The sequence below is a fragment of the Oncorhynchus nerka genome, linkage group LG2 (assembly GCF_034236695.1).
Source record: "Oncorhynchus nerka isolate Pitt River linkage group LG2, Oner_Uvic_2.0, whole genome shotgun sequence".
Taxonomy (NCBI): Eukaryota; Metazoa; Chordata; class Actinopteri; order Salmoniformes; family Salmonidae; genus Oncorhynchus; species Oncorhynchus nerka.
Window position 1 is genome coordinate 29,833,796 of NC_088397.1, and position 17,573 is coordinate 29,851,368.

General features: G+C 45.4%; 1 protein-coding gene across 1 annotated transcript in view; it reads right to left on the reverse strand.

Annotated features, from left to right (window-relative positions):
- The window catches only part of LOC115129860 (low-density lipoprotein receptor-related protein 1B-like), a 206,029-nt gene that overhangs the window by 118,587 nt on the left and 69,869 nt on the right, over window positions 1-17,573 (reverse strand). The window contains 11 exon segments of the mRNA XM_065025737.1: window positions 15-219; window positions 442-639; window positions 1,466-1,711; window positions 2,482-2,682; window positions 5,731-5,916; window positions 6,235-6,399; window positions 7,483-7,563; window positions 9,317-9,433; window positions 10,640-10,765; window positions 11,186-11,338; window positions 11,611-11,733. Coding sequence (XP_064881809.1) covers window positions 15-219; window positions 442-639; window positions 1,466-1,711; window positions 2,482-2,682; window positions 5,731-5,916; window positions 6,235-6,399; window positions 7,483-7,563; window positions 9,317-9,433; window positions 10,640-10,765; window positions 11,186-11,338; window positions 11,611-11,733 — 1,801 coding nt within the window.

Here is a 17,573-nt window from a genome sequence, read left to right on the forward strand (position 1 = left end):
CAGAGATAACTAACCCCTGCTCAGGATCCAGAGCGATGGCTCGTGGGTGCTCCATCCCTCCGGCGATCAGTGTGGTCCGGAGATTCCCGTTTAGCTTGGCCACCTCTATCTGATCTAAGTTGCTGTCGATCCAATACAGGTTCCCTGCTATCCAATCAACAGCCAGACCCTCCGGAGTAGCCAGTCCATGTTGGACCACCACTTCAATCCCTGTCACACCTGTAAGGAACCAATAACAGTAAAGGACCAACACACTAGCACATAAGAGGGCAAGAGGACATGCTGAAACACAGGTAAAATAGGCTTTGGTTTAGGAAGTCTTCAGTGGAGTTGAGAGGAGAGCTAAATATAGCCAATACAACACTTTCCCCGTGACCTCAATTAAACATCAACAACTCAGCTTAACCAAAAAAAAAAAAAAAAAATTGTATGTGTTCCTACCAGCAGAGTCTAGCAGCTTCCCCCTGTATATCTTATCCTCAACCACATCGGTCCAGTAGAGTCGACTCTGATTGAAGTGGAAGTCTAAGGCGATCGTGTTCCTCAAACCAGGAACTAGAAGGCTGTAGTCTCGCCTGTGGAGATCTATCCTCCTGATCTCATGGCGGATGGAGAAGATGATGAATGCCTCAAAGGGATCTGAGGAAGGAAAGAAGAAAAAAGTCAAGAAATACATTTTTGATAATAAATATTGCGTATTAATGCAGATTCTCACGCAAATACACAAAAAAAACGGTGCTGTTCGTCTGCTAGAATAGCAACTCGTGTTAGTTTATTTTGTGAGTGAGGTTATATTGAAGTCAATAATTATGGAATAGATCGTCGTTTCATTAATGAAGTCATCTTTCATTTTCCTATCACATTATCTCGTTTTAGCTCATCTTGTCATAAAACGAGTACAGAAACCTTTGGAGGATTCATCTCCAACCGACAGTGTAGCATTTTAGATGGAAAAAACGAGCGTATTCAATACAATTACCAGATGTTACATTATATAACTGGGAGACATTGATGAAGAGAGAAAAAAAGGCCTATAAAGCCACAGGTGTATAAATGGCCAATATTCAAATGGGTACTGATTCTTACAAAGGTATTTAACTACTATATAAATGGAATGTCTAGGAATATAATCTATCACATTGCTTTTTATATGTGGATTTAAGGCACAAGGGTAAGGATGGCTGTCCCATAGAATATAACAATATATGCCATTTAGCAAACATTTTTCATCCAAAGTGACTTACAGTCACACGTGCATACATTTTACTTATGGGTGCTCCCAGCAGGTCCAACCCACAACCCTTGGCGTTGCAAGCGCCATGCTCTACTGACTGAGACACACAGGTACACAGAAATAGAATCAGAATTCTCGTTTCTATGGGCGGTCCTTGGGCAGTTCCACAGAGCGCAGGTATGTGTCGGAAAGACTTATCAGCCATGTCACACAGAGCTTAACACCAGCTACCTGTACTCTGGCAGCTGTCCCCATCTAGTTCCAGCCTCCAGCCTGGATAGCAGGAACACTTGACGGTTGCTTTGTACTGCTCACACACTTGGCTGCACTTGAGGTGCCTGGAGCAGTAGTCCAGGATCTGGCACGTCCTGTTGTCTGGGCTTAGACTGAGCCCCGGCGGGCAGGAGCACGCCACGCCCCTCCCAGGAGCCACTGCACACTGGTGGCTACAGCCGCCGTTACCCAAAATGCAATCGGCTGAGATGGCAAGAGAAGAAGACAAAGAAAGGTGATGAGAGATGAGCAGACTGACTCAGAGAACACAGACAGGTGTATGGAAGGAAAGTCTGAGAGTAGTGATGGATGGAGACCGATGTACTGCACGTCCTCGTCGACTAGTGACATAGGGGCTCAATTACCCCACAAGGAAGTGAACACAACTGTCCTGTCATATCTGTCTCACATTTTTTTTTTATGGACAAAGTGTCATGTGGTAATTCCTGGGCAGGTCATTCATGTGAACATAAGGTGTTCATCGGGCCTAACTCCATTGCCTAAGCCCGACCCCACTGCTACGATCATCTAGCCCATGTGGTCCAAACAAAAGAATTGTCTCTGTTATAAACCCTAATCCCCTTCACTATTAATATGTCTCCTCTGTCTCTTCCCTGCCGACTTTGGAGTCTTTCCAGAGAAAACTAAGGATCTTGGTCAGCAAGAGTTATATCCTCTCCAGCCTCAACAGCTTGTTCTCCCCGGGTTTCTCCCTGAGTTCAGCAGGGAATACGAGGACAGATGGACAATGCCAAAGCAAGCACTGCTGCTGATTTACAACAGCTCAACACTGCCTGTCAACATATATTTGCTGGTTGGGCTAGAGGAGGAAGACAAAGAAAATATAGAATGAAGTGAGAAAAAAATAGAATGATATTTAATAATTAATTGAATTGGGGACCGAGAGAATTGACTCAAGTGAGAGAAATAGGACCAAGAGAATTGGTTAGAAGTGATCTGAACAAAGGTCATACCGCAGAAGTGTCCCTCATCAGAGTGGTCAGAGCAGTCGTATCTCCCGTTGCAGATGCTCTCGGGAGGCAGGCAGACGGAGGTGTCGTTGGCACAGGGGTATCTGGGAGGTTTACATGGCGACATCTCACAGCTTTCCTCATCGGACAGATCCTCACAGTCATAGTCCCCGTCACACACCCAGCTCTTACTGATACACTTGCCTGTGAGGGGAGAAACAGAGAGAGATCAGGTGATGAGGCGAGGGACATAATTGCAAAAAAAAAGTCCTTATAAGAGATATTGTGATAACAAACCCACGTTTCAACCGTAAGTACAAAAATAAGAATTGATTGTCCATTTTCTTGGAGAGAACAGAAACTATCAGGTAAAAACTGGTGAGAAAATGGTCATAGTGATACCTAAACCTAAACTGTCAATACCATCAAATGAAGCAATTCTGCTGATTCTAGGTAGTTGGTCAAATGCCTCTAAAGTGACTGGAAATAGAAGCTTTTAGAAACAATTGCAGGAAATAGGAAGCAATTATTGGAAGCAGCGAGGTAAAAAGCACAGTCTCAGAGGAATCCTGAAAAGCTGAGGAATAAAAGCGCTTTAGGCATCAGAAGAAAGTAAAGTGTATGGTGCTAGCAGAGAGGCAGCCCACCTCAGCTTTAATCTGTGGTATTGATGAGGAAACCCTGGAATAAATCCTGTTTACGTGGCTTGCAACAAGGCCTAATGAAAGACTATTTATTTGTCCCAAATGGCACCCTATTCCCTATATGGTGGACTAGTTTGACCAGGGCCCATATGGCTCTGGTTAAAAGTAGTGCACTGTATAGGGAATAGGGTTCCATTTGGGATGCCTCCTATATATTTTCAAAGGCTATACTTTGTCAGCCTCAGCGTAAGGCAGTCAGCTTAGTCTGGACAGACACAGTGAATACAGATCAGAGCTGAGTCTGCCAATTATTTCAATTCAAACAACAGTGGGTTGATCTATTGTTGGAGGTATGGTCTTTCTGTTCGCTTTAATTTGTTTTGTTTGACAAAATACTGCGATTCCAACCGGGCATCCTAATGAAGCTGTTTCAGAATCCACGCTGAGGGATCTTTTTTAACAAACCTAACGCAATGGTCAATCTTAGCGCTGGCGGGAATCCGAAATAGCCTAGTTCGTTAAATAGCCTGTTCTTGAGCATTTTTGCATTTCACACTGTACTATTTGCGTGGCTTCAATATGAAAATGCATTGTTAAACATTTTCTATAGAATTCACACAGATATAGGGGCTAGCCGTACTGTTGTAGTCTGGACATGGACATGCCAAACATAGTCAAAAACGAGATTAAATTCACTAGGCTATTAATAAGCACTGAAAAAGACAGGGCATAATCAAATTTGAATGAAAACAAAACAACCTGTTTTAAATAGGCTACATCTGAATACAGTTACAGGCACCATAATTGCTCCCCGAGGACATATAATACAGCTGGTTTTGCGCAAATCCAAACTTTTCACAGGATCCAATATAGAGAGAAGGGGGGGGGTCCACTCACTGTTACACTGCTCGCAAACGTAACGTTTTAGAAACATCATGGAACCATCTTACAGATCATTTTTGCACATCTCCAGAAATGGAAGATGAAATTGCATTGCATTCGGTCATGTACGTTCTCACCATAGACCCACGGACGGTGAATCGTTCTAACGCGTTTTGTTTTTAATCCAATGAAACAAAAAAAACAATATATCTGCTTTTTAAACCAACAGCAATATTTCTAAATAGGATCGGGTCATGATATCGGAAATCGCTTCTCTCGTTCCATGGTACCGTGTGTACACGTAGGCCTAAATGTCTTTAAGCTTAACATTTGCACGTCTATACAAAATACTTGGCTCCTGTCAATTGTATCGTGGTTTATGTGCAAAGAAGATTCTCCCCCAAAAAATAATTTGCAGTTGATATGGCATTATAGGAGGGTGGAATAGTTTGGACGAGAGGCGCTCTTTGAAAATGGTGATGGATAGCCAACTGAAAAAGCTAAATGAAGTATGCAGGTATGTGAATTGTGAATGATGAAAAAGCATGAGGGCAAAAACCTCCAAAATACTTTCAAGCACTCTCAGTAGACCATTTAAACCCTTTACTCATAGGCTAGTTAGATAACGGCCGGGATAAAATACGCTCCTATGCGACACTTTTAAACCAGCCTAGATGAAGGGAAGGGTAGGCTACGCTTGGTCTTGAATCAAATTAAATGAAATTGGGGGGGACCAATTGCTTTTTATGTTTCTAAATAGGAGATTCACCGGCCAAAAAGGCATGTCTCTTGCTTTGGCACTGTGCTTCATGGCTTTATAGGCTGTGCTTCCCCTCTCAAAAGCCTTGCCATTATCAACTGTGTTACCGTTAAGGCCTGCTTTTTGTGAATCTTAAAACTCCTCATGATATTTTACTGAATTTTGCATTGTAAGTGAATGATGTGTATTAAGCCTTTTAACAGCATGAGACCAGTGAACTAAGCTAGAGGCTTTTCTCGTGTGAATTCCCCACTTTAAGACCAATCATACATAACGCAGTGCACTGTACAGATGATTCATATCAACTCCATGTAACTATTGGCCCAATAATATGACCAACTTACTTACATTGGGAGATCTGCAACTCCTCGGCCGATTTGATTTACCACAACCATGTGGAACTGTTTTAGGGGCCACATAAAGTATCCAAAGTATTCCCATTTTACTGGCATGGCTACATGATAAAGCGTGGAGACGCCCTGCAGGTATCATAAAAGGCATGAAAGGCTCTCTGGCTTTTTCCTCACCATTGTGTGTGAATTCTAACCCTGTAGGCTTATATCAGTTTACCCAATGTGTGCCTGTACACCAAGGACACAGATTAAGACCATTTCAGGGTAATAACCAGAGATACATTCATTTGATTTATGTCTATGGTAATAACTGAGAGGTTGACATTAAAAACATGGCCGCTCGGGTTCATTTTGGGGGCATAGTGTACAATGTATGCAGAGTACACACGGAACACACAACATCTGGAGAGGTAGCTACAGTACCTGAGGTTTTACAGGTGAGCTTTTTGTGCCGGTCACAGTAGCTACAGTCCAGATGACACTTTGATGAAAGCAGTGTAGCTTTCTACAGCTAAACATGGGCATTTAATGATACTGTATGCACTGCATCAGAGCCACAGAGTGCGCAGCATTTCTTTCCTAAAGTGTTTTCGCAGTAGCTTCAGTGCCGTACCTGAGGTTTGACAGGTGAACTTTGCGTGCGGGTCGCACATTCTGCTGGTGCCTTCACAGTCTGCCTCGTCACTCCCGTCCTCGCAGTCCTTGTCCCCGTCACACCTCCAGCGCTCGGGGATACAGGTGCCACCGTCGTCCCGGCAATGGAACTCCTCTCCGCTGCAGTCATCAGCTGATACCGAGGCTATAGGAGAGCCGGTGGTTCAGAGAGATAAACATACATTTACAAGTACGGAGTTCAGGTAGGGCTATGCACTTCAGCAAATAAAGTACTTCTTTCTTGGGTAAGGGCTATTTTTACAAGGACAGAGACTGTGCATCTCAAACCCACATTCCTAACCGCATCCCCTGAAGTGTGATGAATAGCATCCCCATTTCAAAGACTATATTGAGCATATCCTCTGACTACACTATACTTTCACAGATCTAAGACTTCAATCCGAAGGGTGTGATTCCCGTAAGGCAGATAGAATAATGAGAAGTTAGTGTGTTTTTCCCTCACCTGTCCCAGTGCAGGTGGTGTTCTCATCACTGTTGTCCCCACAGTCGTCGTCCCCGTCACAGGCCCAGTGGTCAGGGATACACTTCCCACTGGCACACTGGAATTGGGCACTGGAACAGGCATGGACACAACCCACCTCGTCACTACCATCCCCACAGTCATCATCTGGGTGAGGTGGAAAGGGAGAGGGGGAAAGGATGGGGAGATGGGAAAAGGATGGAAGGCAGGTGGAAAGGATGGGGAGAGGGGGAAAGGAGGGGGAGAATGAGAAGATATGGGGAGAAGGGAAAGATGGGGAAAGGATGGAAGAGACAGGAACGGACAGAAGAGAGGGGGAACAGACGGAAGAGAGGGGGAACAGACGGAAGAGAGGGAGAACGGACGGAGAGAGGGGGAATGGACGGGAGAGAGAGGGAACAGACGGAAGAGAGGGGGAACAGACGGAAGAGAGGGAGAACGGACGGAGAGAGGGGGAATGGACGGGAGAGAGAGGGAACAGACGGAAGAGAGGGGGAACAGACGGAAGAGAGGGAGAACGGACGGAGAGAGGAGGAATGGACGGGAGAGAGGGAACGGACGGAAGAGAGGGGGAACAGACGGAAGAGAGGGGGAACAGACGGAAGAACGGACGGAGAGAGGGGGAATGGAGGGAAGAGAGGGAACGGACGGAAGAGAGGGGGAACAGACGGAGGGGAGGGAGAACGGACGGAGAGAGGGGGAATGGACGGAGAGAGGGGGAACAGACGGAAGAAAGTGGGAATGGACGGGAGAGGGGGAATGGACGGAGAGAGCGGGAATGGACGGAGAGAGCGGGAATGGACGGAGAGAGGGGGAACAGACGGAAGAAAGTGGGAATGGACGGGGAGAGGGGGAATGGACGGGGAGAGGGGGAATGGACGGAGAGAGCGGGAATGGACGGAGAGAGCGGGAATGGACGGAGAGAGGGGGAATGGATGGAAGGGGGGAGGACAGAAGGGAGATTAAGAAACAGTGTGAGAGTCACAGCGTGGTTCAGAGAAGGTGAAATGTAATCATCCAGCAAGATGCTTCTTGAGAGTGCAGTTCCATCCCATGGCGTTTTCTCAGTAAGGAAAACTGGTTCAAATTATGTTGTTACAACCAGATTACAACCAATTCTGGTTGTACACTGGTTGTTGTAATGGCACCATTTAAAATCAGGCAGTTTTTCCCACTGAGGTAGAAAATTGAACTGTAAAATGAGAGTGTTCACAGAAAAATGCCACTCACCTGAGTCACAGTGCCATTTCACACTAACGCACCTTCCATTGGAACAGCTGAACTGTGTGAGGGGCTCACATGTGGCGAAATCTGTTAAGAAAGAAAGAAGAAAAAATGGTGTTATTGTCGTAATACAAAGATTTTTTTCTAACAAAGCACTTTTGATGACAGGAATTGATCAATTACGACTGTCCAGAATCACATAGGCCAGTAATTTACACACTGCATGCACTTAAAACCTCTGAAACAGTGTGGGTGAACATCTGTTATTATTACACATTCGATGCAGGAGACATTGGCACAGTTATGTGAGTTGGCATTGCCTTTGAATTCTGAAGTTTTAAAAAATTGGAGTGAGCAAAGTGTTTTTCAGTGCAAGCTTGAATTAGATTTAAGGAAGCCAAGCAGGAACTGTAATGACTGTGAACACTGTCTGTCTCTGTTTGTACTTGTGAAGCAGTTTCTAAGTAGCACCAGAGGTAACAGAAAAGTATCATTCACAGCTACATTTTGTAACAGAAGGTTCAAATTGTCCTTGCCGATTGTTTTGCAGACTGTGTCCTACTGCCTGTTACTTTTCCCTCTTATCTAAAACAAGTGTAGAGAGGTGATATCCGATTACATTACATTACTTTGGTTTAACAACTCTGTGGTGATGGTGATTTACAGTCATTTTAGATGTATCCTCGCCAGAATAGGGTGTATTCACATTGTGGGATACCTGACCTGGGGAAAGGGTCATTTGGGGTTCATGCGCATGTGTCGTGGGTGTCTTTGAGCCTGTTTGAACTTGCATTTGTGTCTTCACTGACATTTTCAACCTCTCCCTGACCCAGTCTGTAATACCTACATGTTTCAAGCAGACCACCATAGCCCCTGTGCCCAAGAACGCCAAGGTAACACGCCAAATTGATTACGACCCCGTAGCACTCACATCTGTAGCCATGAAATGCGTTGAAAGGCTGGTCCTGGCCTACATCAACAGCATCAGCAGATTTACAGCTCATTTCCTGCACATCTATACATTTCACCATACGTTTGGCGAGAAATGTTTCCCGTTTTGAATATGATATCTGAGTGAGAGTGACTAACAAAATCCATGGGGGTCCCCCGGTCTGTAATTTGACCATGATCACGACAAGTTTAGATAGCTGGTCCCTAGACTAACTTGTCAATATAAAAATATTAGCCCGACATGGCTAACCGTGTGACTGTCAGTGACTGACATAACAAGAGAAAAGCTGCTAATGCATACAACCAAATTTCAAAATTGCATCTTGGGTACTAACTCTCAACACCTGATCTACATCTTTGAAAGCCCATGCATTCTATTGTTTCAGAGAAGGAAGAAATAATTATCCCCCTCATGACAGGGAGAGTCCCAGCTATTTCATATTTTAAATATTAAAAGCCTTTCCCTCCATCGTCATGTTGTGTTGTCTGCTCCAGAGGTTGTCAGAGCGTGCCCAGAGGGTAGCCTACATGCTAAATTGAATTAACATGATGGGTAGGTAAAATACAAGGCTCACAGTGGAATGACATAATGCCACGATAGAAAAAGTCTCAAAAACATTGCGAATGATTTCTGAAATGTTAGGCTAATGTTGATATCATTTGGATTTAAGTCAACCTATCCAAGTGGAAGGAACCAAAGGAGGGAAAAACCCATTGATTTGTCACGGCTGGAGTGTTAAGAAAATGCCCAGGCTAACATATCACGAAGAATGTCTTGTCCAATGGACTGCTTCATTCTAAGTAGTATGCCAGTATGAATAGCTCAACACAGCTGTGACTTTATTTCATTTTATTGAGCCTTTTAATGGAAACTTGTCCAGAAGCTCACCACAAGAGGCGGTCTCATCAGAGTGGTCCCCACAGTCGTCATCCCTGTCACAACGCCAGGACTCTGGGATGCATCTCCCATTCTCACAGGAGAACTGGTCAGCTTGGCATGATCCCGCTGAAAACATTAATAGCAATTATAAAATATCATTTTTATAACATTATTTTACTACACCGAAGTTCCCATTAGAAAAGTTACATTTTTCTATTCTATTATGCAACAGTAATATAGTGCTTTTCATGACCAGTATGGTCTTAATAAGTACTTAAATAAAGTGCATTGACTAGGCCTAGCTTATTTCAGTGAGTGAATCCACACCATTATAGTACGGGACATTTTTAAGTAATGTCTGATCTTTTACATTTACTGTTCATGTTCTGTAACATTTGATTCCGCATAGAGAGCCAGCAGGCCATGTGTGTTGCATATATTTTATTTTTTATTTAACCTTTATTTAACTAGGCAAGTCCGTTAAGAACAAATTCTTATTTACAATGACGGCCTACTCAGGCCAAACTCTAACCCGGACGACGTTGGGCCAATTGTGCGCCGCCCTATTGTACTCCCAATCACGGCAAGTTGTGATACGGCCTGGAATTGAACCAGGGTCTGTAGTAGTGACACCTCTAGCACTGAGATGCAGTGCCTTAGACTGCTGCGCCACTCGGGAGCCCTTTAGTGCTAAAAGATCTGGATTTGGTTTCTCCGTGACTGGTCGTCCTGGAGAATTGGCTCGCCATCTACTCACAGTAATCTATTTATTCACAGAGATCAAAAAGTGAACATAAAAAATAAAAAATTGAAACCAGGATATCATTCATATAAATCGCCATTTTCTTTCTTATGGAATCATCCTATCCGTGTTCAGGATCGGCATTGTGTCAACATCTGGCAACTGAAACACCTCCATAAGGATGAAGTGAAACAAAAACATTTCTCATCTACATCCCCTAACAAAACCCCCAGAGGAGGTGTGCATATCCTGGTCAAGTCTTCTGGATGGAGAAGATGATGAATTATCCCAGTGTATAGATACATTCATGATGTGCAGTAGCACGGAGGCCATTGGGAATCTTTGACATACGCGTCCCTCACCAGCACGGGAAATCATGCAGTAGTGCTTGTTTAAGTCGTGTAAGAGTTGTCACCTCCTCTCTGAGTATTCTCCAATGGCCTCTGCTCTGACAGAACCTCTCCCAAATGACTCTCTGGTTGGAGAAACTTGGAGATCACTAAAGTTTGTTCTACAACATGGAATCTGGCAGTTGCGTCCTGGTCCATATGAGCTAGATGGGCCTCTAAGTAGAGCAGACAGCGGCATACCAGAGCAGGTGAAGTTGGACTCGTCCTCGTTGTTCCCACAGTCGTTGGTCCCGTCACAGAGCCACCTCTTGGGAATGCAGCGGTTGTTCAGACACTTGAACTGATCCGCAGGGCAACTACGATTATCTGTGATGATGGGCAAAAATTGCTTTGATATTTAGTCTTTGACGTAAACTGTCATGCAATCATATTAATGTGTTCGTTATTTGTTACTTTAACTTCTTGTTTTTCTTTAGGTATTTTCTTAAAACTGCATTTTTGGTTAAGGGCTTGTAAGTAAGCATTTCACTGTAAGGTCTATTTCACTGTAATACCTGTTGTATTCGGCGCATGTGACAAATACAATTTATTTTGATCATAGATATTGGATAGCTAGCTAGAAAGCATGACAGAAAAAGTCAGCCTAGCAATTTCAGTCTTGTATAGATGATGTATGTTGCTAATTTCAACTTAATGATTTTTTCCTTTGGAATCAGTCTCTGGGACATGTCCTATTTTCCATAAATGCAAAATGATATGTTTTCTAACACGCAGAATAAGACCTACAGCAGATGTGCGGTTCCTCATCACTTCCGTCCAAACAGTCATCGTCCCCATCACATTTCCAAGAGGCCTGGACACAACGCCGGTTCCTACACTGGAACTCTTCATTCCCACATCTCTGTGGCTCCCCGTGGTCCCCTGAATCACCCAATGTGGCTGCAAGCATACACACACACACACATCCACTTGCTGGCTCACCTTCACACTCCGCAGAACATATTCCTCAAAAGAGCCACAACTGATGAAACATATATTTTATGTTATATGCATGCTGGCATTGAAAAATCAGTACTGGCATATTGAGTTCTACATGGGCATATCTTATCTGCTATCATTTATTCCTACTGATTGCCGTGGTCATTGATGTGGAGTGTCAGGCTGAACGGGCCTTGTATGTTTGAGACAAGAGTGTATTCGACAGGGCTTACAGGAGCAGGTGAGGTTATTCGTGTCCAGGTACTGGTTGTCAGCGCAGGCACACACTCTGCTACCAGGAATGGCCAGACACAGGCTCCCGCAGCCGCCATTATTAACCCCACACGCATTGTCACCTAAAGATCAATTAGATAAACCAAAGTAGGCTAAATCCAATCATTGTTTTTGCAGCTGCAGCCTTTACAATGCAACATATTAGGAAGACAATAACATGACTCAAAACTGTAACACATATATATAGTCCTAGTTACAATGATGCTATTATACCAAATACTATATTCAAAACTTCCATAGATTAAAAGGGCTTAATGTCTGTATTCCTATCCGCGTGCCAGTCAGAGCGACTGTTTACATGACTCAGCCAAAGGCAGAATCATCCAAACCCCGCTGCTATAAAAAGTCGAGAGGGGCAACATCAGATGAAAACGGAACACTGTGTCTGACGGATCATTTGACATCCTTGATGTCGATGAAACTGTATTTGGCGAGGTAGGGATATGAAGAGTTTGTAAAAAAAAAAAATTTAAAAAGGAGGGAGGAAGGCTGAGATAAAACAAGGCATATGAACACGCTTTAAAGGCTGAGGGTGGGTGGCACCCAGCTGAGTTCAGCGTTCCTTTCGAGGTAGTGAGAGACAGTACAGACAGGTGCATCAATGTGCCAACCAATGACTGTTATCATGACAACCCCCGCGCAGAGTCTGAAAACATGGCGGGGTTACTATAAGTAGCTGTTAACGGATTAGAGTCGGTGTACATTTGCGGACAGTCTCAGCTTCAATTCTCATTGAATCAATCGTTGGTATCTCTCTTTGTTCATGGCTCGCCCTCCGTGGCTATGAGAGGTTTGGTTGTTAGAGAGCAGGTAGCACCAGACACGACTAAAATATGCCTGACCCCCTACTGGTAGGAGCCTGAGTGGCGGAGTTGTGGCACGTAAAATATGCTAAGGCCAGACACAAATTTATTCACTGTTGAACGGATTTTCTCCCAAGAAAAGTGAGGCGAGCGAGCGAAAACATGCACAATTAGAAGCATCAACCTACATAGAGCAAGCGTGACTGAATTCAAGCCCAGTAACTTTGTTCACCGCATCCTCCTTCGATTGTCCCGCCTGGCTGCCACGAAAAGCCCACGCCTGCGGATCTGCGCAGTGCGTGCGTGCCACTGGCGATGTACTTTGCTGGACACGCTAGCTGTTCTCGGCGGCGCATCATCACTTCAAACGCATTCCGTCGTGGTGTTATCGGTTGGCCTTACTACTACTGGTAGTACCAGTAAAATGTAAGTTATGAATCGCAAATCACCATACAGCTGACACACTTCTATTTCATCAATCATTTTTAGTTCAATTTGCGTCTTTGCTAATGAATGCCCTGATCTCTGGCCAGTCAATTGGTTAAATTACTTTGTTGTTTCGTCTATTACTCGCTTCTAATAGATCTGAAAATGATGCAATAACCACGAATTTAACCAACTGTTTGTATATAATGAGGGACGTCCCACGTTTAACCTGGGCACATAAATTAGTAGGAATTTGTGCTGGCTTCAGCCATGATTGTATGAGAGAGAAATGAAACATCTGCACGTCGCCTGCAGGTGCGAGCGTGTGTGTTTCACTGTCCAATCCGAGGCTTGAACATGATCTGAGCGTGTGATCTGAGAACTGTTTGGTCTCTTGGGCGTCAATTTGGCAAAGAATCAAGGGAGAGCGATAGTGATGAGCATTCCGGATCTTTTTAGTGAACCTGCTAGTTCAGCTCAGCTCACCAAAAAGAGCCGGTTCTTTTGGCTCCCAAACGGCTCTTTAAATAATATATGTTTTGTATTTTTGTAAGTCAAACAGTTTGCGATAGTTTGACTATGATTGGTGTTAAAACAACAACCATTCAAATGAATACAATCTGAACAGCATAATGGAATATTGCACCATATCAAAGAAAAATAAAAAAACTATTTGCAAAACTGCAGCATCCCTCAAATTGAAATAAATGTAAAAAAGGGTTCTATTACACATGTGCATTTAAAGTATAACTTTTTTAATGTATTTAAACAAAGTAAATATAAATGTAACAATTCAAAACGAATACAATCTGAACAACATAATAATAGAATATTGCACCATATCAAAGAAAAATTTATAACAATGTGCAAAACTGCCGAATCCCACTTAAAACATTAAACTGGTCCTTCTTTTCTCTCTCTTCTTTAGTGCCATGTTATAACCAGCAGCACACAGAAATGCTGACCATATTTTGCTTTTATGAGACATTTGCATTCAGAAATGCAAGCTGCCTTACTTTCGAGGGGCTGATGCGTTTTTTTTCTCTCAGTAATTATTTGTCCCGTTTTCGAGAAGACCCTCTCAGAGGGAACGGATGTGGCCCCTAATGCAGATCTTTGGAGAAGGGGCTTCTCCAAAAAAGGATCGGACCTCTATTATGGCATCTGCTGTGTGATTCCTTCGTGCTGCATCCCCAGTTGCTCTCTCGTCAAACAGCATCCAAACAGCAGACGTTTGTGGCACTACTGCTGGTGCTTCTCCTCCATCTGATCCCTCTTCTTCCTGTTGCCCTGGTGTCAGGATTTGGCCAGGGTTGTTCCGGTTTTTGGTCACTAGATGCCCCCATTGTGCCTTTTGACCTTTTGTTTTCCCTTGATCCCCATTATTATTTGCACCTGTGCCTCGTTTCCCCTGATTGTATTTAAACCCTTTGTTTTCCTCAGTCCTTTGCTCTGTGTTTGTATGTTAGCACCCAGCCCTAGTATTCTGTTAACGCTTGTTGATCCCGGTGGACGCTCTTGTGGAAGTCTGTTTTTTTTGTTCTTGTTTATTTATTTTTGAGTATCTTTTGAGGCTTTTTGTGCTATACCTACCACCTTGTGGATTTACCTTTGTTCTTGTGGAATTCCTTTTGAGGTTGTGGAGTTACATGTGTTCCTGAAGGACTTCACTTTTTACTACATTAAATACACCGTCTCAAGTACTGCTGTGTCTGCCTCATCTTCTGGGTTCTGCCGACTATTCGTGGCTCAGTTGGTTAAGTGACTGTTTCTCACTCCGGAGACCCGGGTTCGTAACCGGGTCCTGACAGAAACACAGAGCCAAAAATGAACCCAGAGGCAGCCAGTTCCCAGGACCTTGTTGCCATGCTGTCCCACCACCAGGAGACTGTCCAACGCCACGAAGCCGCCCTGGTTCAGCAAGAGGCCTTAATGGCTAGACATTCTCATCTTCTGTCGGAGATGCTGACTTCCATAAAGCAGATATCTGATCGACTTACCTCGGCAACAGTTCCCATCCCAGTACCTCAGATTCACGTACCCATGGCAGTTAACCCTCTGGCTGAACCTCGTCTTCCACCTCCCCAACGGTTCTCCGGTGATCCAAGTGCTTGTAAAGGGTTTCTCACCCAATGTTCTCTCTCCTTCGAGCTGCAACCCTCGTCGTTCCCCACCGACCGGTCTAAGATCGCATATATCATCACCCTGCTGTCGGAAAAAGCCCTGGCCTGGGCTACTGCTGTGTGGGATGCCCATAGTTCCTGCTGTGCCAGCTACTCTGCCTTTGCTGAGGAATTCAAACGAGTGTTTCAAGGCCCAAGCAGTGGTCCTGACTCAGCCAAACAGCTCCTGACTCTCCACCAAGGTCGGCGCAGCGTGACGGACTATGCCATCCAGTTCCGCACGGTGGCAGCAGCGAGTGGTTGGAACAACGAGGCGCTCACTGTGTGCTTTCTGAAAGGCCTTTCCGACACTATCCAAGATGAACTGGCCACTGGGAACCACCGGACAATCTCGAGTCCCTGATCAAGTTGGCCTCACGCATTGACCAGCGTCTGAGAGAGAGAGAACTCAACCGTAGACCTCTAGCCCCTATCAGTCCCAGCTCCGAGTCCCCACCTTTATCCTCGCTGGCTCCACCGGAACCCATGCAGATTGGACGCATCTCCCAGGCTGAGAGAGACCGCCGGATGAGGAGCGACGCTGTCTATATTGCGGCAAACCGGGCCATTTCCGTTCCACGTGTCCCGGGCTCCAGGGAAACGCTCTGTCCCGTACAGACCGGGGGAACTGTAACGGGAAACATAACCTCCTCCCATCCGTCCAACTCCCGTCTGCTCATTCCAGTCACCCTTTCCTGGGACAACCACAAGCTTCACCTTCAAGCCTTGGTAGACTCTGGAGCCGCAGGTAACTTCATGGATGGTGTCTGGGCGAAGGAGAATGGCGTTCCCTTTGAACCTCTAAGTGACCCCATGAGGGTTACTACATTGGATGGAAGCCCTTTGGGATCTGGACTTGTCACTCATGTCACTACCTCCTTGCGACTTTCAGTTTCACAACACAAGGAATTGATGAACTTTCATTTGATCTCCTGTTCCGAGTTCCCTCTCGTCCTGATACCCCTGGCTTCACAGCCATAACCCTCACATCGACTGGTCTGTGGGCACTATCAAGCAGTGGGGTCCTACGTGCCCAAGCTACATGTATTTTCCCGAATTCCCGAGTTCTACTCCCGAGTCTTTAGAATCCATCGACCTGACCCGAGTTCCCGAGTGTTACCATGACCTCAAACTGGTATTTAGCAAACAGAGGGCCACCATGCTACCACCCCATAGACCTTATGATTGCCCCATCGAACTGTTTCCGGGCACTTGCCCCCAGGGGTCGGATCTTTCCCTATCTCCACCCGAACGAGCTGCTATGGATACCTACATCAAGGACGCTCTGGAAGCAGGCCTCATGCGTCCATCCACCTCCCGGCGGGGAGCAGGGTTTTTCTTTGTGGCCAAGAAAGACGGTGGATTACGTCCTTGCATCGACTACCGGGACTCAATGCCATAACCGTCCGTAACCGTTACCCGCTACCCCTTATGGCCACAGCCTTCGAGCTGCTCCAGGAAGCAGTTGTTTTCACTAAGCTTGACCTGCGGAACACATACCATCTTGTGCGGATCAGACCTGGTGACGAGTGGAAGACCGCGTTCAACACGCCTACTGGTCACTATGAATACTTGGTGATGCCCTTCGGCCTGACCAACGCCCCAGCGGTGTTCCAAGCGCTCATAAACGATGTGCTTAGGGATATGCTTAACATATTTGTGTTTGTTTACTTGGATGACATCCTCATCTTTTCGAGCTCTCTTCAAGAACACACAAAGCATGTCAGACAAGTACTCAAACGCCTCCTAGACAGCCATCTGTACGTTAAGCCGGAAAATGTGAATTCCATTCATCCCGAGTACAATTCCTGGGATTTGTAGTGGAACCCGGTCGAGTCCAAATGGACCCCAGGAAGGTAGGGGCGGTAGCGGATTGGCCCACCCCCAAATCCGTTAAGGAAGTTCAGCGTTTCCTGGGCTTCACAAACTTTTACCGCAAGTTCATCAAGAACTTCAGCTTGGTGGCAGCCCTCTCTCAGCTTTAACCAAGGGTGGCAATGCAAGGTTTTTGTGGGGAAGAGAAGCTGAGACGGCCTTCCAAGGACTCAAGCAGCGTCCTCTCTGCTCCCATCCTGATACTACCGACTACGGATGAACCGTTTGTGGTGGAGGTAGACGCCTCAGAGGTTGGTGTTGGAGCTGTCCTGTCTCAGAGGGGTGAAGACAAGAAGCTTCATCCGTGCGCTTTCTTCTCACACCGGCTTACCCCGGCTGAGAGGAACTACGATGTGGGGGATCGTGAACTCCTAGCGGTTAAGATGGCATTGAAGGAATGGAGACACTGGCTCGAGGGGGCTTCTCACCCGTTTCAAGTGCTTACGGACCACAAAAATCTGGAGTATATCCAGCAGGCGAAGCGGTTGAACTCTAGACAAGCTAGATGGTCTCTTTTCTTCAATCGATTCCAGTTTATCCTCACCTATCGGCCCGGGTCGAAGAATCTCAAACCGGATGCCCTGTCCCGAGTCTACGCTCCTGCCATTCGAGATGACACGGACATGCCTGTCCTTC